This window comes from Uloborus diversus, chromosome 6 (genome assembly GCF_026930045.1).
Source record: "Uloborus diversus isolate 005 chromosome 6, Udiv.v.3.1, whole genome shotgun sequence".
In the NCBI taxonomy this organism is placed as follows: Eukaryota; Metazoa; Arthropoda; class Arachnida; order Araneae; family Uloboridae; genus Uloborus; species Uloborus diversus.
The window spans coordinates 159,932,984-159,959,113 of record NC_072736.1 but is presented as its reverse complement, the minus strand read 5'-3'; the positions used below and the strand labels follow the sequence as shown (position 1 = coordinate 159,959,113).

General features: G+C 34.3%; 1 protein-coding gene across 1 annotated transcript in view; it reads right to left on the bottom strand.

Annotated features, from left to right (window-relative positions):
* The window catches only part of LOC129225045 (gonadotropin-releasing hormone receptor-like), a 76,715-nt gene extending 57,375 nt beyond the window's left edge, over positions 1–19,340 (bottom strand). Inside the window, exon 1 of the mRNA XM_054859590.1 lies at positions 19,296–19,340. Within this exon, the coding sequence (XP_054715565.1) occupies positions 19,296–19,340 (45 nt within the window). The remainder of the gene's footprint in view (positions 1–19,295) is intronic.
* Positions 19,341–26,130: the final 6,790 nt, after the last annotated feature.

Sequence of the window (26,130 nt, the reverse complement as noted above, 5' to 3'; positions counted from 1 at the left end):
TAGTTTTCTTTTCAGTTGATTGACCATTATTTCCTTTCACTTATCGAATTCTGTAATCTTACTACCATTTTATTCCACTCATGATAAAAATTAAAAATGGTTTAACTAAAAACGCGAAATCTCGCCAAGGCTACTTTGCTCGCACTATACTAAAATTATAACCCTAAACAAATTTGGCGAAACCTTTCAGCTGAGAATAAAAGGAATAAAGTAAATTCTTTCTCGGTGAAACATTTTTCATTTTGTTCTACGATAATATATTCAAGAAAATATTTTGCATACTGTCCATTCCAACTAAATGCTGCTGTTAAATATGGTAAGTTTAATTAATTTAAGATTAAAAAAAACCCCATATTCTTACAAATTCATAAAAATTTTTACCTTGTATAACGTTATCCAAGTTTGTTAATCCAGAATTTTCGCTTTCACCTATTATTAAGGAAATAATGAAAACTAACATTATTTTGAGGAGCTCGAGAATACTACTAAGGGACGAATTAATTTCTGTAGCTGAAAGCAAACTAATACACATCGATTGCGTTAATAAATACTCAGAACAAACTGCCTGTGTTTACGTCAACAGACACACATGGAACGCAACGTGGCAAAGTTTTAGTTTCATCTGCAGTTTTGTAAATCACCGCAAGGTAGCGTATTCGAGCGCTGGAGTTCCGAATAAGATATCGTTCGAAAGGGTAGAATTTTCCGCGTTCTACGCTATTTGTTTCAATGCTCTAACTTTATTACAGCGGGAGTTATTTGCGTTTTCAGCTCGAATTTTTTTAGGCTTAGCTGAAATTTAGGTACTACTTTCTTCGTTAAATAAATCAATAAAAAGTGAAGGAATTGTCCCACAGCTTTCTTTTTGACGTCATTGGAAAAAGCGACCTTTTTTACTCCAGAATTAACTCGACCAACGGTCGAAAAAATAAGCTTTTATCTCGAAAGGAAAAAAAGTTACAAGCCTTTTTAAATCAAGTTTCAGAAATCTCGATTCCATTCAAATTGTGAACCATTTTCTTTCGCATTTTAATTCCTTAAACTTATTTTATTTTGTGTTTCCATGGTGACGCTTTTTAAATCCATTTTTCTGGATTTAATTTCTTAAAAGTATTTTAATATTTGCCGTCATTGTTTGGAAGGGAAATCATGATGTTTTTTTTAAATTTATTTTTTACGCCTGATTGTTGAATATACGTCACTTGACACAATTTTTATTTTCAAGTAGAACCGGGCAAAGCCGGGCAACGCAGCTAGTATTAGTATAGATCATCTAGAAGAAATAAAATGGAAGGAGTGAAGACTTTCATTTGTGAAACAAAGACTCCAATTCACGTGATAGATTTTAAAGCTAAGCTCTGGGAGAAATCGGGTTTTTTTCGCTAGTTTCACGCAAAACATGTCAACCATTCGTTGCTGTTAAGTCACGTGACTTGAGATCGTTGCCCAAACTTTTTCTAAGCCAATGATTGGACTTGCTCCCTTAATTCATAATTCCTGCGCTAAGGTATAGATAATAGAGATATACTGGGGTGCCGTGAGAACAGGGTTGGTATTATGTCCACTTTTTTGTAAAAAGCCCAGGACGCCGGAAGAAAGTGGACAAAATGGACATCAACTGATTATCCATGTATAAATTTATTGTTATGGTGTAATAAAATCTTACTACTATTATAAATGCGAAAGTTTGTCTGTATGGATGTATGGATGTTTGTTACTCTTTCACGCAAAAACTACTGAACGGATTTTGATGAAACTTTACAATAATGTAGCTTATGCATCAGAATAACACATAGGGTAGTTTTCGTCCCGTTATGGGGGGCAAAATCCCCTTAGGGGGGCAATAAAACACAATTTTTGTATAAATTCTCTAATATTGGGATGAAAAAATACTTGCACATATTTACATTATATGTCCATCGAAAGCTCTGATTTTTCTGCTGAAGATGGCACCTGTTCGAAATTTCTAAGTAGAATAAAAAACGAGTTTTGAGCTTTTTAGTTCCATGTTCGAAGGCTTTCCTCAACTCAATACAGTATTTAGTGTATCATCTCAACTCCCTGTCGATAGCGACAATTGTTGTATTGTTGACTATCTTTGCTTTTCGTGACTGTTCAAGGCTTTTCTCAAGTCAAATCTTGAAGTAAGATTTTTGCACAAGATTGGCAAATAATACATGATTTGACTGATCATTTTCCACTTAAACGGAACTTTAATGTAAATAATGGTTTTTATTACTATTTATGCTGATTGAACACTTACTCATTATCCAATCAACCAGCAGATCGCCAAAATTTTTGCAGAAAGATTTCCGTAGCTGATGCATTTGGCAGTTTTCTCAACGTCGCTGTTTTTGAAGCCGAAGACTACGTCATAATGTTTCTCAGCTTTCACCATGTAAACAAAATATCGCCAATCAAAGAATCTTCAAAAGACTTTTTTTACTGTGTTAAATGATCCAGCAACTAAATTCGGCAAATCCATAAACAGCACAAAAACTGCCATTAATTTTCCTTTTTGCACAATTTCAAACAATCACCAAATTTTACTACTTATTTTGGAAACATTTCGGATGAAACTGTTTAGAGCCATTTTATGGTGACCAAAAGTATCTCGGCATCTGGCGACGATATCTCTGTAACGAAAATTAATATATCGTTTTACAAAGTAAGGAAAGAATGGGGGAGCATCATCGAAGGTACCCCAAAACGACTTTCGCAAATTTGGTAAAATCGCACCAAGAGCCCACAATGATTGAAATTTCCCAAAATAACTAAAGCAAGTATAAGGGGATTACGAGCGCAGCTACTTTTTTTTAATCACTTCGTACTTCAGTAGCCATACAGAGAAGGTTTTAGACTCCATGTTAAAAAAAAGTATCAGCAGATTAATCTTTTTAAACATGAGAAGATTAATTTCATGTTTTGGAAATTTGTATGTGCTTAAATATAGTGCTTTCGTTTCTAAATCAATACTATTTTGTTCTTTATACTTATTGCTATTTTAGTTTTATGGGTAAGGAAGAAACTCGATTCTTAATCAAGTCAAAAAAATGTGTTTTAAATTCTTTCACTTAAAACAGAAAACAAAAGCAAGTAACGATTTTTTCTCATAATTATTACTGACCCAGGCAACGCCGGGTATTTTTGCTAGTTAATATATAATTCTAATACATTATATATTATGAATTAATTATTTAATTTAAATAGAATGATTGTTAACTTTAGAATTTAGTAAATCCAAAAAAATTTTTAATTACACATTGGTGCAACTAATTTTAGATCATAATTTACTTAAAAGTAATAAAATTTAACAATGTGAATAAGATATTGGGCGTGATTACACTATTATGTACATTACAATAAAAAAAAAATTAAACTCAATGGAAAAGTCAAATGAAATGCTTGGAGACATTCATACAAAATGAAGATTTATAGACTAAAAACATTTTATTACTGTTATATTTTTCGAATTTTTACTGATGTTACCCCATAGTAAAATATTTATGTACTCTGCATGTTTTAATGAATATGCTAATGTCATACAAATTACTACTTTAGTGGGATTGTGGGTACTCAGAACAGTGTACCAGAAGAGACTATAATGAGCAAGGGGTAGATAGCTTTAAAATGGCTATTAATCTTCATTGGGGACTAATAAATTGACTAGGAACAGCCTAGCTGGGTTCCGAATCTGTTACTGATCATCACATTTGTATTTGTAGTACAAGAACAGATTTTCTTTCCTTTATTAATGTCTAGTAATCAACATTTCCTTTATTAATATCTAGTAGTGCCCCCCCACCCCCCTTCTTTTTAAATGTGATTTTTAATGTTTTGAGACTATAACCTTTAAAAACTTTTTATTTCTATTTTTAAATTTTATAAATGCATTTATTATTTATATATTAATAAACCTCCACATCACAGATAAACAACTTAAAATGTACAGATGATGTATTTGTTTTTATAAATGCTATTATATGCATTATAACTTATTAACACTCATTTGATTTACATACACACTTACATAAACTTCAACAGATCTTAATTTTTTAGTTTTCACTTTAAAATATTTTTCAATCAATTGTTTATATACATATTTATGTATGCTATTTTTAGGTTAAAGTATTACTTGAATAGGGAGAATTTATATAATTACTTATTATTTTCAATACTATATTTATATACCATATTTATTATTTTCAAACTTTTAACTAAAAACTTTCAGTTTACCGAAAAAGTGGACAAACTGGACAAAATGACATTTTGTCCGGGACGGTTTTTTCCAGGTTTTTTCCGGCGGTTTTTTCAGAGGTGGACAAAATAGGACAACCCTGCGTGAGAAAGCTCTAATTCTTCACAGGGTGCCACGAATCGGAAAAGTTTGGGAACCTCTGAGTTAACCTATTTATTACATAGGAATTCAAAGTGAGAAAAATTATGCTCAACAACTATAAAATATTAAAAATGATCATTAATTCTTGAATAGATCCCACAAGGCGAAGAAAGTACTGAAAGAAAGCATGCATAGTTATGAAACTGCTGCAGCAGTTGCTTTAATTTCTATATGATTTTTGCTTCTGTGCTGTGCAATCAGGCCTGTCATTTTTGAGAGAAGGCAACAGTTTGGCAAAGAGAATGAGTCACCGTCCTATGGTTTAAAAAAAAAGTTTCCGATTTCCATCGGGCAGGACAATAAAAAGATGCCAAATAACGTTTTAAGGTTATAGATAAAATTTCATTCGATTAAGAGATTATTTTCTGCCTCCGGATTGAGTTTGAAAAACTCGTATATATAGGAGAAAAAATCTATTTTTATTAAAAAACTGAAAAACAAAATTACAAATATATATAACAACTTAAGGTTGTCCAAGCATTAAGCATTTGTTTGCAAAAACGTTTATGATAATCATTAATTTACCAAGTTAAAAATATTCATCTTTAAATAGCTTGAAAGTACTTTTCTTATAATCAAGGTTTGGCATAAGTTTCCGGGACTTCGGTTGGATCTTTATTAAAGTTTCTCATTCAGATTTTTTGCATAATGTAGTTGAAACTTCTGTCAGTTTTAACTGCCTTTTCAAAGAGGTGCCCATCCCCCTCCCCAAGGGCGATGGCACATCCCCCTCAAATACTCGAATGCATGAAAGTACCTCCCAGAATGAGAGCCCCCCCCCCTCCCCCAATAACATCAAAAACCCTGTCAAATCAACCTCCCTAAAAAATTCAATGTCGCAGTCTGCACCATGTACTCCCCTGCCTTTCAACAATCTGTGTGTAGGTGGCATGGTAGGCGTACTAAAGACTTAGTTTCTGCCTGAAACAAACAGTTAAATATTTTCGTCAGAGATTGATTTCAGTATTGGTGAATTAGACACATTTTTCAGTCAATGATATCAATGCAAGATTCTGCATCAAACTTAAAAACAAGAATTTGAAAAAGTCGGGAGTCTATCTTGAGTTTATTTTGCTAAACACTGAAATCTGTTAGCATTGCAATAAATCATTTTTTAGGATATGCGAAAACACCGTTTCTTTGAACTAAGGGATCTATTTTGCTCTTCAACTCAGTGGATAAATATCTAGCTGCAGTGATGAGTTTGAACAAGTGCCGAGATCCATCTTCACATAAAGGGAGATCCGATCTCACATCTCTTCACATCCGATAGAATAGATGCGATGAAGTAATGATACTAAAACTGTCTTCACTTTCTTCTTGATGATAAAGTGATTTATCTTTCTCTATTGTTTTTTTTTTCTCCCGGACAAATGTAGTTGTTAATACCTTTGCATTTGCAAGATGAAATATCAAATAGCAATTTACAAGGCCCGACTAAATAAGGGTGAAGCCTTAGGCCCACAATAATTTGGAGACCCTCTGAAGTCTCTATAGCGGAATACAGTGGTTTATTTACAGCTTTGGGGGCTCATCGGAATGTATTTTTGGAAGCCCCTTTGCCTATCACAGAACTATGTAAACCATTATCATGTGCATTTATGAATCTCGTTTCGGAGCGTCTCTGAATTATGAAATGTTAAATTCGCTACTGGCAGAAAATAAGAAAGTTTTTTCCAATTAACAAGTCGATATTTTTAACTCATTTTAAAACGCCTGTATTTTTTGTATAGTTGTAACGCAATGCATAATTCAAGTAATTTGAGGCTCTTAGGAAGAGGGGTTCCGGGCCTAGTAGACTGTGCGGTAAACAGGTCCTGGCAGTTTACTAGCTCAGTTAAATGGTTCTAATTATTTTCTTATGTATTTTCGGGTAGGATTTCAAAATATTGGTGCACTTCAAGGGGTAGAGTCTTAGCATATCTTACTCATTTACGTTAGGCAGGAAGCGTTTGACCAAATTCACACATTTCAGCCAATTCTAACACCTAAAATGGCTGGTGTGAATTTAAATCAGGTGCAAATTGAAAGTTTGCTCATTTTTTTCTGTAAACAAAATAACATTTATTATTATTGCAATCTTACATGGAAAGTATCCTATTTGGTTAAGGAAATCCAAACTTCAAACTCAATCCGGAGGCAAAAAGACTTATTAGAATTGAATAAAATTTCACACCTGTTAGTTTGAGACCATTTAGCACTTTTTTGATCATCTGCCCCTTAACATTTCGAAAAACATTTTAAATGCCCCACCCTAGTGTGTACTCAATGCAAATTTTATCAGATAACAACAAAACTCACTCCCGCGTATGTCAATATGTATAAATTTCCGAAGCCAGCAGGGGGAGGGGGATTGAAAATATGCATTTTTCAATGCATAGAAATGACATTACGGACAAAAAAAATCCAGAAAAAGCGACAAAAAGTTTCTGCCGTACTTTTTTTAAATCCATAAGCTCATTTATTTGCATTGCAAAAAGGGATTTGTGTAATCCCGAAACACGAGTCTAGTTTTTTTGCCATTTGTGCATTCATAGCTGCCAACATGCCAGCTTAAAAAATCTTACAATGTGCGAGGTGGCTATATTTCTACTATAGTGCCTAGAAAGAGAGGCTTTTCTAGGCACTGTAATTTCTACCCTTTTTTTACCATCATAAAGCAAAGTATTAAAATTTAAAGAATTATAATATTTTCAAATCCTTACTTTGACTTGATCTGTGCTTTTATAAGCAAAAAAAACATACATTTAAACATAAGTAAATAAATAAATTTTATTTCCTTGAACTTAAACTTTGAAAAGTTGCTGACTTCGCAGCTTTCAAAAATTATCTATCAAAAACTTGTTCAAAACAATAGCTTTCTGCTCTCAAAAGTGTTGGAAGTAAGAGAAAATTTCAACCGTTCCACAATTTATCGTAAAATTAAAACCAAAAATCTAAAAATCGTGCAAATCTGCCATAAGACTGTACAATCGTACAAAACATCCGAAAATCTTACAATGTACGGCTAAATTGTACAAGTTGGCAGCAATGCATTTTAAATGTGTCTTGAACTCTTTTTCATTTGTGCCTTATTAACACGCTTTTATTAGCTTCACCTGTATGTATGTATGTATGTATGTATGTATCTTGTAATGGAATCTTGCAGCTCAAATTTCGCCCACTTCCTGCGATCGGATTCTTTTGAAATTTGGCACGCGACATCAGACCCGATGACAATGCAATATTCTATAATCAAATTAATTAATTAACTCTTTTAATTATGAGTTTCCTCCAATTTTAATCAATATTTTGGCATAAATCCAACAATGTGAAAAAGGAAAAATTTTAAAAAATACATCAAAAAATGCTTGCAAAAATTATTTAAAAATATCTACAAAAAACCTTTAATTTTTCTGCATCAGACAAAATTTGTTCCAATGTTCCAAGGTAATTAGAACATGAAATATAATTGTTTTTAACTAATTTCATGCCAAAATTTAGGTGAGCCTTCAATTGGAAATTCATTGCTGATCAGACCATTGTTGAACAAAACTTTTATTCAAATGCATCTCAAATTTTCAAAGTAATATAAATATGATTTCTGCAAACATACATCGATGACTCACAGTAGCTTCCCATCGGGGTGCCCTTGTCTTAACTTTATGATATTACCTCGCACTCGTTTTATAAATAATTTCGTCGCTTGATAATTCTCCAACATAAGACTAAAAAGAAGAAAAATAAAATAATAGTTTAAAAAACTAAAAAAACACGCTTTCGTAGCAAAATGAACTAAAAAGTGAAAAATAATCTTTGGATGATAGTAGTTGACCAATCACTTAATTTTAATGTAATATAAAAAAGCGTGGGGGGGCTTCTTATCAGTTGTCTTGAATTTCTTCCATTTGTTGTCCAAGCAAAAATGTAAATAGACAGCACCCCACGCTTTTTTGTATTACATTAAAATTAAGTGATTGGTCAACTACTATCATCCAAAGATTATTTTTCACTTTTTAGTTCATTTTGCAACGAAAGCGTGTTTTTTTAGTTTTTTAAACTATTATTTTATTTTTTCGTTGGTTATTCATTTTATTAAAATCATAAAATATCTTTCACACTTTTGGCTCCCGGAGGAAAAGGCAAAGACGACAACCAACGATAAACATCATGCAAACTCATTATCGCTAAACACTGAACGCATGTAAAAAGAACAAAAAATATAGAACTCCTGAAAATCAAAATACTTAACTCTGTTCCAACCATTAATGTAAGAATAAGAAGACACTGAATGTCAAAAGAGAACTAATTTTCCTCAAACTTATCTTAATGGCGAAATGTTCGTTCTGTTGAGCGAGAGAGGAGAAAGTATTTCAAAACCTAATTTCCTCCGATACCACAAAAGCATTGATCTTGGCGAAAAAAGAATTTTCCTAAAATGTTCCGAGCTGCTTATATTAATAGTCTGCGAATCCAATTACTGTCTTGTTTCGAAACAGGCCCATTTAAGTTGCCTCCCTTAAGTATCGTTCCTTACTGCCCGGTATCTGTTTTGCTCTTTCACTCACAATACAAATCACCTCCTTCGACTGGGGCACGAAACTTAATTTGGTGAAGGGGTTTAATTTCTACGATCTTCAATTCTTGGCGAATTTTATCGAGAACGAGACGGGGTAAAAATCCAAAGTAATTATTTATCAATATAAACATTGTAATGCAAATCCTTGCGTTTTCTCTTCACTTAAGATCGTCCGTAATAAGGTGGTGAAAGTGTTTGAAATGTAAATAGCTTTTTAATAATTGGTAAGGTTCTTTGTTAAAGTTTAATTTAAAGGTTTGCTCAAATCTTGAATTTGGCCTTGCTAATTAGGAAAGCTTTCTAGTCTATCCAGACTTTCACCTTTAGAGATTTATGAAGTTTTGCAATATGCCCTTTTCATGAAATTAAATATGCTGTTTATGAGTATTAGTTGATATTCAGTCACAGGACTCATGCGTCTGAAGGAAAACTTGAACTATTCGGGGAATTTGAAGTCTTTCTCAAATCTCTGAGAATTTTCCGGGAGGAAAACAATTTTGTTTTACATAAAACATACAGTGCTAATCTTTAAACACTTTTTGAACATGAGTTCTGTTGGAATTTAATTTTATTCTGTCGTAATGTATTTATTAACTGTTTGATTTGCTTAACCGTATGCAAATTTCCATAGCTTAAGAAGGTATTTAAGTAGTCGACTGTATCTACGAGTGGGTGATGATTCTATGTGTTGATTTTGTCTGTTTAACATGTTCTGTAAATACTTTTATTTTACGTTAATTCTTGAGTATAAGAATAAACATATTTTAACTTAATATGACAGTTATCTCTCAGTCTCTAACTACACCATGCAATGGCACTCCGTGCATAAACTCTGCTATTTATCGGAATAAGCTCTTGTGCTCTTTTTTTGGGACACTTTGAAGCCCACTTTTTGAAGCATTCTCAAAACACCACTGAAAACACTTTTCAGAACACTCATTTGGCCCAGCACACTATTTTAACCGCATTTGGGGACATCTTTTAGCACTGAGCCACGTCTTTTCTTTTAGAACACTTAATGGCATAGTTTTCACAGCCCTTATGGAGCAATCCTTTGGTTACACCAATAGTTTTTGCTGTTATAATTTTGCAGTAATGTCGCGGGATAGCCGTCAACCGCCGCACAGTGGGGCGAAAACGCCAAAAAGCGCTTAAAAGTGTTTTTAAACCTCTCTCGCTTGTTTGTTTACTCAGGCATGTTATAATGGATTTTTCTCGATTTGTTTGGGCTCTTAGTCCAAAGTTCGCAGGTTTACGCAGCTAATTCCTTTTCAGGGTATTTTTACAGACCATTGGTGACTAATTAATATTAATTTCTAAGAGGACATAAGAGGACATTTTTTTGTAGAGCGTTTTGAAAAAAATAACTTTGAATTCCCCAGTTTTCGGTACTGATCAAAACCAATTAACTGTTTGAATATTCGATTATTCTTTCTTTTTGTTCTTTTACTATCGTCGGACACGAGAGAAATTAAATATACCCGCCATTAATAAGAAAAAATATATATAGATTGCTTCAAAGCAATTTGTTTAAATCCCCTTCGTTCATGGTTCTTCACCTTCTAAAGGCTATCTTTAGCTTTGTAGTGGACGAAGGGCTCTAAAATTCCAGTTCTGATTGCCTAAGATATAGACCTGTGCAAATATATTTATCCGCAATTGGTTGAGTATAGAAAAAAAATTACCCTTTTAAGCGGTTTTTGTCGTTTTCGCCCCACTGTGCGCCGCCAAGAAATGGCCGATCTTTGATCCGGGAAGATCATTCTCTTTTACTGCCTCCATTGCACTGGTCGACAGCAATTCATTGCAACAAAATTTGAAGTAGTATCAAGTAGAGAGCTTCTATTCACAGGTAGAAAAAGAAAGCTGTTGAAATGACATTAGTAAGAAAGAAAGCGATGTTTTGCAAATATGCCCAAATGTATTCTAAATCTGTTCTTGAATGTGCCATCAATCAATTCTCAAATGTGCCCTCAATATATTCTCGAATATGTGTTCCGAAGATTAAAGCCAACAAATATCCAGAGAGTGACACATTTGAAACAGATTCGGAGCACATTTCACTGCACTTTCTTTTTTAATCGAGCATATTCGGAATACATTTTAGCGCACATTTAGGAAACTGGAACGCTTTTTCTGAACTAAAGTATTCCAAACGTGTTTGCAATGTGTACTGGAAATTTGCAGCGTAGAAAAAGTACTCTGATAACCTGGAAAAGTGCGTTTTTCGGCAAGTCCTTGATATAAAAATGTGTCGTCATTATTATTATTTAGTATCGTGTGCCTATTTCTTCGTCGAAGATCGCATTTCTTATTGATGCTTTGGTTTCTGTACTTCTTACCCAAGAATTTCAGCACCCCATACATCAACATATTTCATACCTGCATTTGGTGACTGTTGTTTTGTCCTTTAATCGTGCTTAAATTCCATAAGATCAAATTTTTCCAAATTCTGCGATTAATAGCTTATGGACTCTGCAGCACTTATGTAATATTGAGAGTTAAGGCTTCCTGTATCAATCGACAGCCTGAATTTGACAGAATCTACATTAACGTGATTAAAGCTACGGGTAAAAGTTAGTAATGATGCATTGTAAAAGCTAGTAATGAAATACATTTAAGTGGTCTTTGTTGAATATGTAGCAAGGGCGCCCATACAGGGGGGCAAGGGGGCTCAAGCCCTCCCCCTTAGAAATTAGATCTTCTTTGTTTTTAGTACTTTTTCTTTGCAAAAGTGTAAAAACATTTATTCTCCAGCCATTAAGTTATTAAAAATGACACATTTTAATGACTCTAATCTGTCCAGAAATCAGTTTCCATGGGGAAAATATCCTGCCAAACCATGGGGAAAATTTTGAGCCCCCCCCCCCCCCCCCCCCACATTACAATTTTGCATATGGGCGCCCTTGATATGTAGTAATATCATCTTGTTGAAATAATGGTGGACAGAGATTTGGTCCGAACAAAAACTTACCAAACTTTTGTCTTCGTAGAAAAAGCATTTTATTTTTTCGTATCTTGGGGGAAGAAAAAAACCCTTCAGCCTTTACTTTATAAGTGGAGTAGATTTGAGCAACAAACTGTTTGATCCGTATTATTTGCAGTATACATTTCACCAGTTGTGAAACTGCTTCTCTACATCATCTGGTTTTAGATAGGTTTTATTTGTGTGGATGAGAGTTTTAAACTGATATCTCCCTTTAAAACATCAGTTGCAACATATTTCAAATATTGTGCCTTTCTACTTACGTGGAAAATATAATTTCTCCCTAAACTTAATTTAATAAAAGAATAAATTTAGGATACATTCTAAAATCATAAGTAATATAGCTGAGACGTAATAAAATTGCATTACTGACAAATACAAGTATTTTACATAATCCAGATATCATTAGAATACAGTCACTGCAGGGGTCTCCAACCTTTTTCACTCGCAGGCCACATTATAAATTTTTGGAGGTGAGGCGGCCAGTCCAACAATATTTTAGTTCAGATAGTCTATTTAGCACTATCCCCCCTCCTTAACCCATACATCGCAAATATATATATATATATATATATATATATATATATATATATATATATATATATATATATATATATATATATATATACACACACACACACACACACACACACTGCTCGACATTGAAAATGCAATACCAAGAAGGAGTGTTCAGAAATTTATGCAAATTTTAGAGCAGACGTACATCACTGAGTTATGTAAATGATGTGAAATGCGCAGCTCTCCGACGCATGTGAAGTAAGTTATAAGGGAAGGAACTTGCAGAATGGCCTAATATTCGTGTCGTTATTTCTGACTGGAGAATTATCGAAGAAATTTTGTTTTCGTCTTGGAGGATACGTGTAACACGAGAGAATAGCAGGCCGCCGTCAACGAAGTCAAATCCAGCAGATAGACGATTTTACGAGGGGTATGGTGATGGGACTGAAAAGGGGCAGTTGGTCCGTACGTCAAATCGCAGCTGATACCCACATGGATGCGAGCACAGTGCATCGGCTGTGCCGAAGATGGTTGGAACAACGAAATGTGGCAAGATTGAGGGGTGCAGGGGCAGCCAGAGTGACGTCAGAACGCGTGGATCGGCGCATCCACCGACAAGCTGTAGCAGACCCACAAGTCACTTCTGCAGCAGGTTCAAGATACCCTGAATGTTCCCGTGTCAACCAGAACCATTTCCCGTCGTTTGGTCGCACGTGGTCTGCAATCACGGCGTCCTCTAAGAAGACTGCCATTGACCCCACAACATAGACAGCAACGTTTAGTATGGTACCGGACTATAGCGACGTGGATGACAGAATGGCGAAATGTCGTGCTCTCAGATGAATCCCGCTTCTGTGTATCCAGTGATAGTCACCACATACGTGTGTAGCGTCGACGTGGAGACAGATCTAATCCGGCAGTAACTGTGGAAGTCTCACCACACGACAACGTGGCATAATGGTTTGGAGCGCAATTGCGTACAATTCCATATCACCTCTAGTTCGTATTCAGGGCACTATGAAGGCCCAACGTACTTGGATAATGTGCTGTGGCCGGTGACAATCCCTTACATTCAAGGGCTACCTAATGCAATTTTTCAGCAGAATAATGCCTGACTACACAGTGCTCTCATCTGCCAACATGCTCTCCAAGGCACACAGATGCTTCCATTTCCACCTTACTCTCCTGACCTGTCACCAATCGAACATGTGTGGGATGTGATTGGACGCCGTTTGCAGACTCTGTCCCTGCTTCGTTCAGAAGACGAAATGTACTTTGGCCTTGCTGATAAACGGGAAAAACAGACGATTACTGCCTAAAATTGGCGATCGCACTAAGTCCTCAGCTATCGAAATATCTTCAAAACTTCTAATAAAGAGAAACCGCAAACCAGTGAACCGTAAAAGCAGGGGAAAAAAGGAAATCCTATAGTTCTATACGCTTTTGCATTTATAATCGTCTGAATTAGAACATAACCTTTGATTTAGCTTTTCAAAAAGTAATGATATTCCAACAAAACATAAATGTGAAAAAGAAGCCAAGTTCGGTCGAAATGAGGTTCGAGGTAGACGGTGTCCCCGACAAAAAATAGTTCAGATCTAAACTGTTACCAAGTTCTATAGCATTTCCACATAGATGTTGGATTTTCCCATGTTCTTCAATTCATTTAGAAAACAATTTTTTACTTTCTTTGATAATGGATTTTAAACTTGCGGCAAGTTCTAGTCATCGCTATTTTTTTTTTTTTTTTCAAACTTACCAAGTTTTAAATCCATTATGAAAGAAAGTGAAAAATTGTTTTCTAAATGAATTTAAGAACATGGGAAAATCCAACATCTATGTGGAACTGCTATGGAACTTGGTAACAGTTTAGATCTGAACTATTTTTTGTCGGGGACACCTTCTACCTCGAACCTCATTTCGACCGAACTTGGCTTCTTTTTCACATTTATGTTTTGTTGGGATATCATTACTTTTTGAAAAGCTAAATCAAAAGTTATGTTCTAATTCAGAAGATTATAAATGCAAAAGCGTATAGAACTATATGATTTCCTTTTTTTCCCCTGCTTTTACGGTTCACTGGTTTGCGGTTTCTCTTTATTAGAAGTTTTGAAGATATTTCGATAGCTGAGGACTTAGTGCAATCGCCAATTTTAGGCAGTAATCGTCTGTTTTTCCCATTTATCAGCAAGGCCAAAGTACATTAGTTCTTGGTCTTTGACGCCTCAGATTTGTCGACAATTAGGAAAATTGCTGACTCATCTCAAAATCTGTCTGGAATTTATTGTTCAGGGGGATAATCATAACGTAGATCGTAAAATATGCAGAATTGGCGAAAATATTTCTCAATTGTTGAAATTATTGCTGCCATTTTTGCTCCTCCTGTAAAATTTTGCAATTAATTGAGATCTAAAGATTTTATAAATTTTAAAGCTGGTTATTTTTGATTTTAAAGGCTTAGCTCTAGATTTGCAATTTTAATTATTTGATGGATCATTTTTCATTTTAGCGGAATTTAAAGTATCGTTTAAAGCCCCATTTTGGTTAGAAATTTAATTGTTAATTTAAAACATCAACAACCTTGTTTTGGCAACGTTTGACGAGCCCTTTTGTTTTGATCATAGACTAATAATAAGAGTAGACCGAGCTATGGCAACCCTTTTGCTGCTCATAAACCAAACCATGTGACTAGTGGATTTCCTAGCAACAGCGGGCGTTGATCGCAGCAGACGATCAACAATAAATAAAATAAATTGAATTGATGGAACACGGAAGAATGATCTTTAATGGAGTCCGATTTGTCAATTTGTTATTCTAAGTTGTAAAAATTTTGTCAATATAGTGAGTTTTTCGTTTAGATAGTACTGTGCATTTTCTTTATTCAATTTCAATAACTCTCTAAGTAATTAAAGATACAAGCGCCCAAACAGAATCGACAAACGGTAAGATTTTTACCTACAATTTCAATTTAAGATACCGGTTAGTACATTTTTACCTTGACGCAAAACGTTTACGCCAACGCTGACGTAGCAGTTCCGAATGAAATAAAAGTTACTGAAAACTGTGATCAAAAATTAATTACTAATGTCAAAATAATGCATAACTAAAAGAAGAACAGTTCAATTTCAGCACCGGGAAAAAAATTATAATGAAAACACATTACGTCTTAAAATACATGTCGAGTGCCAAACTATAGATAATAATTCCATCTAGCAACCATGCTGCCAAAGTCTTCGCCAAGCCTTTCCACCAGTCACATGATACATCTATGAACCAATTTTCTTCCTCAGCAAGAATGAGAAAGCTCGGTCTACTCTTATTATTAGTCTATGGTTTTGATTTATTTGGCAAAATAAATCGCGCGGTAAAGTGATTCGCCGTGATGCTCATAAAAAATAGCGTAATTTTTTGCTACTTTAATGTAGTTTTTTTTTTTTTTTTTGACTTTTTAGATTTTTCCCTTTACATATGCATGAAAATCTATCTTTATGCCAAATTTCAAGTATGTGAGACACTTGGAAGTTCGTTAACATTTTGATGAGTGAGTGAGTGAGTCAGTGTTAAAAATGACACTTTTCAGATCTTAATAATTCCATAACTATAAGAGGTACACTCATGAAATTTAGGATTATAGGTCTACTATGCAGCTCTATTAGACATACAAAATTTGAAGCACGTAGATTAAATAGTTTTTGAGAAATGAGGGGGTCAAAAGTAACTTGAAATGGTTCGTGTAAGATACACACTGGCAGATGTGTCGCCTGATTTCCGAACTTGGCTGACACACTGCCGTGTGTCTAAATATATATATATATATATATAACTGCTCAGTGGTGGCTTTTGAAAATTCTGGGCTTGCTTTTAAGTTGCTATATTTCCTTATACATATTTGCTGTTAGCTACATTAAATGATAGTTTATATGCCCGTAAATCTCTAGTAATATAACGATAGGGAGTCTTGTAAAATTTAGAATAATTTAGGAAACTGAAATAAAAAGTATTCTTTGTCACAAAATAAAGTGAAGCTATAAAAAAAGGGGGGGGGCTAATGAGTGAGTGATACAAGACAAAATTAATTGCAATGTACTATGAATTTATTTTATCGAATTAATGAATGTTAAAATCTTGGAAATAAATGAGAAGACAACACGCGCGTAAAGCTTTTAAAAAAAATTTAATGAGAAGATTGCATTTGTTTACCGCTAAAAATTTCAGTCCATTCAGGGACAAACTTCGTAGTTCCGATCATTAAGAGTAATTTTAAATGTTCGTCTGATATAGAAAATCTATACTTAAATTCAACATACTTTAATTTTGAAAATGTCTGTTCACACTTGTAAGTGGGTGTAAAAAGAGAAAACTCTAGCATGAATTTTTAAGAAAGTCTTTTTCTGGTAGAGAACTGTAAAATGGAGCACATATTTTCCCTGGGGCCAGGAAAGGCCCAATGCCAGGGGACTAACGGGAGAATGTGGCGCGAAAGAAAATAGATTTGTTCTCGGAAAGAGTAAAAAGAGAGATGGGTGCTGCAAACGTAGTTAACGGTAAAAAATGATTAAAAAACGATTTAAATTCACGGTAAAAAGATTTTAAGTAATTATTTGTAATTAAAAATACTATCTCAATTATTTTTCCAACGAGACTGTCTCCGTTCCGGAAAATAAAAGTTTGTAAGCTTCCCGCGGGCTGGACGAAATCTGTTCGCGGGCCGTAGGTTGGAGAGCCCTGAAAACGGTTTTTCAAAGCAAGATGTTGACGAAGAGTTAAAGAGAAAGTTAGTAAACAAGGGAAGTTAATTAGTTTTTAGCGCCGTGAGAAATCTACCACACGTACTGACAAACATTCAAAATAAGTAAAATATTGCATTCCTAAGCTAACGGTATCGATGGCGGCTAATTGAAAGACTTCTTTCCAAATTATTCATGATTATAAAAATAAAATTAATTAACAAAGAAAGACATTACGGTCAAAGAAATCTCATTGTAAAGCTTTCTCGCTTTTAATTTTTTTCTCTCATTTGATTTGAAAAAATTCATTTTGTTACATATGCTAAAAGGACGTGAAAATAATGTTAATTAACGTTAATTAATATTATCTGACTATTTTTTTTTTGTATGTGCCGTTCCTCTTTTCCTATTAATTGAATACATTTATTTTTTAGCTATTCTAGTAAAGTAATTAAACGGTAAAACATCTTTTCTCTAAAGTAACGCTTTTAGAAAAATTTAAGACGTTTGATCATTCAATGTATCAAGTTTAATAATTCAGGAGTTTAAAAAAAGACCTAATGGTGAATTATATAAGTCTTATAATAGCTTTTTTAAAACTAATTCAGTTCCACCATAAAGAAGTGATTTTTTTCCCCCCATCTTGTTCGGTACTTAAGACTAAACTTCTTTTAAAATATAATTGCGTAGTTTTAGAAAGAAATAAAGATAAGAAGTTTGCGTTCGATTACGCAACTGTGATTTAATGTTCTTTCAATTAACTTTTTAACATTTAAAATAAGATAGTTACACTACAGTTATTAGTAATTATCAAGTGGTGAAAAATTCTGAAGGAGAAGGACTCTTATTGTATGCTTATTTATAGAATAGGCTTTTGATGTAATTTTAGTGTAAGTACATTAAACCCTATTAGAGATTTGAATTTTTGATTCGATATAGATTATATTATCAGTAGCTGAAAAGAAACCGTGAATACTAAAATAATGGGGTTGTTTCCTTCAGTCAAAAGTACTACTTTCAGTCACTGAAATTGATAGAATAAGCAAAAATAAAAATAACATGGACCCAGAAAAAACTTTTATTTTCCCAACAATTATTTTTGAATAAATTTTTAAAAATGTCCGATTTTTCATACAAGGCGTGGTCTTGATGACGTCACAAATGATGCACTTCGCCGCATCTTTCTACGCGTTTCCACGTTATGATAATCAAGATGCGAATGAAATATTTCGCTCTACGCTTGCCAGCAACCGTATCGTTGCCAATACATGTGAGTAAAGATGCGAATTAAATATTTTGCTCTGTGAATGGCAACACTAAATGGCATTTCATCATTTGTGATGTCATCGGCAGAAGCGTAAATAGTGAAAGCGCAAAGATTTAAGTATTTTTTTAAAAACATTAAATTTAAACAAATTATTTAAAAAATGGTCAGATCCTATGTTTTTTAAGCATGCTCTTTCAGAAAAAAATGCTTTTAAAATTTTGGAAATGACCCCATTAAATAGATCGTTTGATGTTTTATATGTTCTTTAAAAGAAAAAACAATTTAAACAAGATATGGTTGAGAGAGTCTCATACTTGAACCATCATTTTAAAACATAGAAAAATAAAACTTCATGAGATGAAATTTATTCTCTTTAGTGAATGAAATATAGGAATGTTGCTACACTAAATGCAACGTTAAGACTAGATCCATCGTGGAACTTTTAAGGATTGGGCTAATCTATTTGGTACTTTTTGTTTAACCGCTGTTTCGTAAAGGATGGGTTCAAATACACCCTATAACAAAACAATTTCGACGTACCAAGAAAAAGGTCTCAGAATGAAACGAAATTTTATATACGTGAGAACAACATTGAAAAAGTAAGTGGCTACAAAATGAAAGCAAAATGATCATTTTTTACACAAAAAGTCCCAAATGAATGGAGGTTTTATTACCCAGTTGGGCCACATGAATACACGAAGCGAAAAGGAGATATGTGGAAGATGAAGTAATCTAACACTCTTGCTATGTGTGACTGAGCATTTTCGTGTTACAAAATGGCTCCTGGGAGCCCTTTCGTGATTTCCAGCACATGTGTCTGAGTCATGCCTCAAACATACCATTAGGCTGTCATGCTGTTGTGGATCAATATTAGGACATACCATGATACACTGTTAAAACTGCAGGTTGCATTTGGCACCTTTCAAGGGTGAAAAGCTTGTTCACCAGCGGCACCTTATACGGAGCCGAAATTGCACCCTTAACACGGGCGAAAAACTGGCACCCTCAACCTAGGGCGCACCGCGGTGAAAAATGGAACCGTTTGGCAAAACATTCTCTCTCTCTAAGTCTCTTGGTTACCTTTGCACCGCTTAAATATAAACTTAAATGTAAGAGATGATGATAGAGATAACAAGTGTAGTAAAAGCGAAGATCTGAGTTAATATGATGCGTTATGACGCCCCTTCCCTCCCCCGGGGGGCACTCTTGGCTTCTGTTATAGCTCACAACAACCACAAACTTTTAAGATAAATTAATTTGCACAATGAAATTTGGAACGATTCTTTCGAAACATAATTAAATTAGCTCATAAATCCCTCATTTGCCATGTTGTTAATGGGCCATTCCACGGTATAAAATTAAAAGCTCATTTGGTTCGCCTGTATATTTACAAATAATGGATGATGAATTTCTCGCCAATTTGCTACATTCATTTGCTCGCACATGTTACGGTTCCACGTTATGATAATTTGGTAATTTAATCGTCCACGTTGTGATAATTTGCTGGGTAAAATGTTCTTAAAATTGGAATAGAAAAAGAACAAAATTGAATTTTCGAAAAATCGCTTTGAGGTGCGCACCCCCATGCTACAAACTAATTTTGTGCCAAATTTCATGAAAATCGGCCGAACGTCAAGGCGCTGTGCGCGTCACAGAGATCCAGACATCCCGACAGAGAGAGATCCCGACATCCAGACAGACTTTCAACTTTATTATGAGTAAAGATTAAAAGTATTAATTTAAAAGGGCAATGAACATTTTTTTTACTTAAGAAATCTCAAACGTATGTGTGATTTCTTAAGCAAAAACTTTCGTCAATACCATCTTTATCTTCTTTATCTTTATCTTTACTAACAATAAAGCTGAAAGTCTCCCTGTCTGTCAGGATCTCTGTGACGCGCATAGCGCCTAGACCGTTCGGCCGATTTTCATGAAATTGGCACAAAGTTAGTTTGTAGCATGGGGGTGTGCACCTCGAAGCGATTTTCTGAAAATTCGATGCGGTTCTTTTTCTATTCCAATTTTAAGAACAAAATTAACATAAGATAGACGAGTAAATTACGAAATTATCATAACGTGGAACCGTAACATGGGCACAAGCCAATTGGCGAGAAACTTCACCATACATTTGTAAATATACAGGCGAACCAAAAGACCTTTTAATTTTCTAATTCAGGCAAAGCCGTGCGGGTACCACTAGTTTAAAATAATTACTTTTGAATGAAATATATCAACTGTCACGTGTGGGACAAATTGGGGACTTTTTGGTGGAATGGTCCTAATTCGCATTTCAGAGAAATTTATTTAAACACCATTTATTAGATTAATAATTCTTAAGATATTTTATATTAATATATAATTTTGCATTTAGCAGTTGTCGGAATATTCATACTTTAGATTATATGTTCAGGAAAAGTCGGAATATTTATATCACGATACACACATAATGCAATGACTCATAAATGTTAAGATACATTTTTAAAAGCTATATTTTGATCAAAATGTAAATACTTGAAGTTCTGAAACGTGAAATGCTTAGCGCAAGAATTACTAACAAATAAGTATACAGGAGAAACTTTCACAACATCAAAGACTGTTGCGTGCTTATACAGTAGACCCTCGTTTTACGCGGGGTTACGTTCCTCGGAAATGCCGCGTAAATCAAAACCACTTAAATTGAGACCTAACAGTAGTGTTAAAATAGGGGTTAGGTTCCGTAGATAAAAAAATACTTCATTCTAGCGATGACTAATTTTATAATAAGTTTAATGTATACTTATATCGATTTCTATGCACAACATGCATAAAGGGGAAAAAAAATTAGTTTAGTGTTTGTGAAAAGGAGTTGGCTATGATAGTTTTTTGGCAGTCAAGAATTTTTCTCTGTTGTTCTTTGCAGAGCATTAACGCATCTATGATCATTTCCATGAATGAATCTTCAATGATAGAATCTTCCTTCACTAACAAATCAGAAAGATCATTTCTATTGTCTAGGAATGGCTCAAAATTTTCAATGCGATAGTTTTTGGTTGTGTGTCACCGACATCGGTATCCTCGTTTGTTTTGGCCTCCTTTGTCACTCCTAAAAGCTCTTCTTCCAGTGAGTTCTGAACTGTGTGAGTTTAATAACTTTACTTCTGAAAAGAGCTCTGCTGGAACCAATCGCAAAAAATGTCTCCAAAGTGGCCCAAGCTCGATTATTATCACGTGTATCTGAACTTATCACGCTTATTACGTGTAATCTGCAATCTTTAGGAGTTTGGATTTTGAAAGAGGTGAAAATTTTATGTGTTTGTATTGCCGCATCCGCGTAAAACCGAAACTCATCCGCGTAAAATAAAATAAAGGTGTCAAATCTTAAACCGCGTATAATCGAGACCGAAAAAAAAAAAAAAAAAAAAAAAAAATTATTTGAATTTTGACCTCTTGAATTCAAATCATGTTTTTCGCAATCACGAGTGTGTGCGTGTGTATGTAGGCGTGTGTATTTGTGTGTGGGGGGAGGGTATGTGTGTTTATGTGTAGGGGATGTTTGTGTGTAGGCATGCATGTTTGTGTCTGTGTGCAGGCATGAGTGTGTGGGTAGTTGTGTGTAGGTGTGTGTTTGTGTATGTGTTTGTGTGTGTGTATGTGTTTGCGTATGTTTGTGTAGGCGTATGTATGTGTGTATGCTTGTGTATGTGTGTCTGTGTAGGTGCGTGTATGTATAGTGTAAGTGTAGGATATTGACGAAACCTGGAGATGGCTTTCGCTAGAGGAGCAGCATCGTGAGAAGCCGGTCGACGGTGATGCTGCGGAGGGTGCTGGCGGGAAAATAAAATGATAGCACATCAAAACAGTCAAATGAAAGCAATAAGCAATCGTGATTGCTCAAAAAAAAAAAAAAAAAAAAAACGCGTAAAACGAGGGTCTACTGTATTGGGAAGAAATACAATGGAAGAAATACCGATCAACACTCCTCCACATAAATCGATGATAATCTTTTGAGCCGACATAAAAAGAGCCAGTACTGGCTCGAGAAATCATCCTAGGAAACAAATTATGTTTGTAGCTAATCCCAGACTGGCTTCAACTTCAAATGCCCCTAATGTTCAGAAAGGGGCCAAATGAGGCAAAAGGGTGCAATGGCCCGTAACTTGCAAGGTAAAGGCTCAATTACGGGCTTTACTTCATTATTTATGAACGAATAAACTGTTTTGGGGGAAATATTTGACAAGAAATGAAAGCGAAAGATCTATTGAAGGTTTTTTTTTTTTTTTTTTTTTTTTTTTTTCGGACATTGCGTTATTGTGAAGTAACGTGCAGTTTATTGTAGATTTATTTGTGCTTCAATCTATAAATAGAAGGAGGTCAGACTTTTTCGGGCAGAAAATTTCCTCAGAGAAAGCTTAAAGTCGTTTAAGCATTTTAATCTATTTCCCCTTCAAAAATTTAAGGAAAAAATCATCTTACAAATAAATACTTTTGTGCTTGAAAATTAAATAAATGAATTACCAACGTTTTAATGACCAAAAATTGCAAATTACTGCAGACACGTTTTTCGGGGTTACAGGTAACCACTTTTTCAATGCAAAGAAGTGTGAGCTTTTGGATGAAAAGCATGGGCGCCCATGTGCAAAGTTTAAAGACGGGGCTCAGATATTTTCCCCATAGGTTTACAGGATATTTTCCCATGGAAACCAATTTCAGTACAGATTAGAGTTATTAAAGTTTGACATTTTTAATAACTTATTCATTAATGGCTAGAGAAGAAATGTTTTTACATTTTTGCAAAGAAAAAAGTGCTAAAAATAAATACAATAAAAATAAATACAAATGTGACGACCAGCAACAGGCTCTTGGCTCAGCTAGGCTGGTCCTAGTCAATTTATTAGTCCCCAATAAAGATCAACGGCCCTCTTAAAGCTAGCCAACCCCTTGCTCATTACCACCTCTTCCGGTAAGCTGTTCCAAGTGCCCACAACCCTACTAAAGTATAGCTTGACCGCGAAGAGAAGGCAGGTGACCTTGAAGCAAAACCTCATTTTGTATCATTTGTGATGGGTAGAATCAACCAGAAAGCACCTAAAAGTGGAAGTCGTTCTCAATGATCCTATCTGTCATAAAATAATAACAATCAACCTATTACAAACGATACAAATGATGTGTTTGCTTCTAGGTCAGCCGCCTTCTCTTCGCGGTCAAGCTTTAGTAGTTTTTCCTTATTTCCAGGTTGGCCTGAGATTTGAATAACTTAAAACAATGACCCCTCGTCCTGCTTTCGGTGCAAAAATTTAATCCATTAACATCATTCATTTTGATAAATTTAAACAACTGAATCATGACTCCTCTGACCCTCCTTTGCTCCAGGCTATACATATTAAGCCTATTATGTCTGGTATCATAGGGGGCTTGAGCCCCCACTTGCCCCCCCCCCCCATATGGGCGCCCTTGAAAGTCATCCGAGGAAAGCGTCCGAGAAAAACTTTCCTTAGATGGCTTTTCATATAAAAGCTCACACTTCTTTGTATTGAAAAATGGGTTCCTTGTAACCCCGTAATTTGCAATTTTTGTGCATTAAAACGTTAGTAATTCATTCATTTAAGAAATCGCATATTTTAAGAATGAAAAAATACTAGTAGGCTTAATCCTCAGTAAAAATAAAACTTTTTGAAAAACCCGTCGCTAAAAACAAAAAGGAGAAAAAAATAATGAATTCTGTACATTAAATATTAAGTTATAATACATTTTTTCTTTTTATTTTTTATTAATTTGATGCCTATTTACAGTTATAAAATAGTTTCAGCACTTTTTTTTTCTTTTTGCAGTTTTTATAACCACTTTAAAAAAGTATATATCTGAATAGAAATCATGCAAATGTATAACTTTCGTGATAAGGGGAAAAAACATCAACATCAACAAACAAAACTAATTGCATTTCCAGAATTCTATGAAACAGGGTCCCTATATTTTCCTCTCAAGTATAGCAGAAAACGAGCTGATGTGTGCATCACATGACTTCCTTTTACTCCAATTTAATGTCATTTCCCCATTACTGGCAATTTTAATGTGATTCAATAGTTTACTCTCTAAAAATCACCAACAGTGGCCAAATTGCGATCAGATTTTTAAAAAAAACGCCAAATTTGTCGCCAAGTTGGCGACAAAACTTGGCGACCAAAAGACTGGCGGTATATCGCCAAGTGTCAGCAAAATTATAACACCACTTGAGTTTACATCGAAATTAACAATGATTTCCCCCCAAAAAGGTGGAAAGAACCATTTATAAACACCCGAATGCAACCAAAAGGGGAGATACACAACTAGACCCCACTAGGAGTCTACGTACCAAATTTCAACTTTCTAAGACATACCATTCTTGAGGTATGCGACATACATACGCACATACGCACATACATACATACATTCGTATACATACAGACATCACAAGAAAACTCGTTGTATCAAAATGGATATTTCGGGCGTCTATGCGTTCTTACGTATATATGCACGTGTGGTCGAGTCGAAAAAAAAAACTCAACATTCATTCGAGGGTGAGCAAAATGGAAATTAAGGTCGATTTTTGAGTTAAAATTTTTCCGCGAATACAATACTTCCTTTTTTGTAAAAGGAAGTAAAAAGCTGCAATTAGTTTTTCTGAGAACATACACGCTCACAAAAGCCTTTTCATAAAAATAAGAGCAAATTCACTTTCCGAAACGTCAAGAAAGCTTTTTATCAAAATGCCAGTCTCGAAAGTAAATAATATAGGGTTGAAATATATGAGCTTTTAAAAAGTTTCGACGCAGAGGGATCAATCATCGGATTCTGGGAAAGATAGCCTCTTTCAGCCTGGGAAATACAAGCTTTAAAATGTATTATTTGAAAAGAGAACTACGGTAAAGAGTAAAATTGTCGCAAAGAAGCTCCAAGTCTTTTATTAGGATCTATGAATCTTTCAATCTTAATGTGAAGCATTTTAAAGAACAACATTGTCGGCGGAAATAAAGATAAGAAGGCAATGAGAATTTAATGGTGTACATTTTTATAAAATTCAACCGTAATAAAAGTTTCTAGGAAGATCAAAATGGAAATTCTGAGAAATTGGAGAATTCATAGGAAAAAAAAATGACATTTTCAACACAGACTTAAGAAAAATCGATTTCTAGGAAAGGAGCAAAAACCCTTTTATGTTCTGGGTTTCAGCTTGTGTAGTTTATACACATACAATATGAATTCGATTTAACGATAGGGTCAGGTGGGGTGGAATGGGTATAAGAACAGGTATTTTTGAAATGATTATTAAACTATTCAAATTTGATGTACAACAGTTAAAAAACCTTAACTGAGTTTTTACATTTCAACAATACACTTCACATATCCATAGTTATTATTACTGAAATAATTTTAGTATTTAGTAAAAAAGCTATCATTTCAAAGTCTGTTTTTATACCCATTCCACCCCATGGTGTGGGTTGAAATGGGTAGTATTGTTTCAAATTCAATTTCAGAGTGAAAACATGAATTTATTTATTATTTTTTCACAAAAATATATTTATATAATGATAAAAATCTATTAGTCTGTAATTTCACTGCAACTCAGACCCGATGATAATGCAATATTCTATAATCAAATTAATTAATTAACTCTTTTAATTGTTAGTTTCCACCAATTTTAATCAATATTTTGGCATA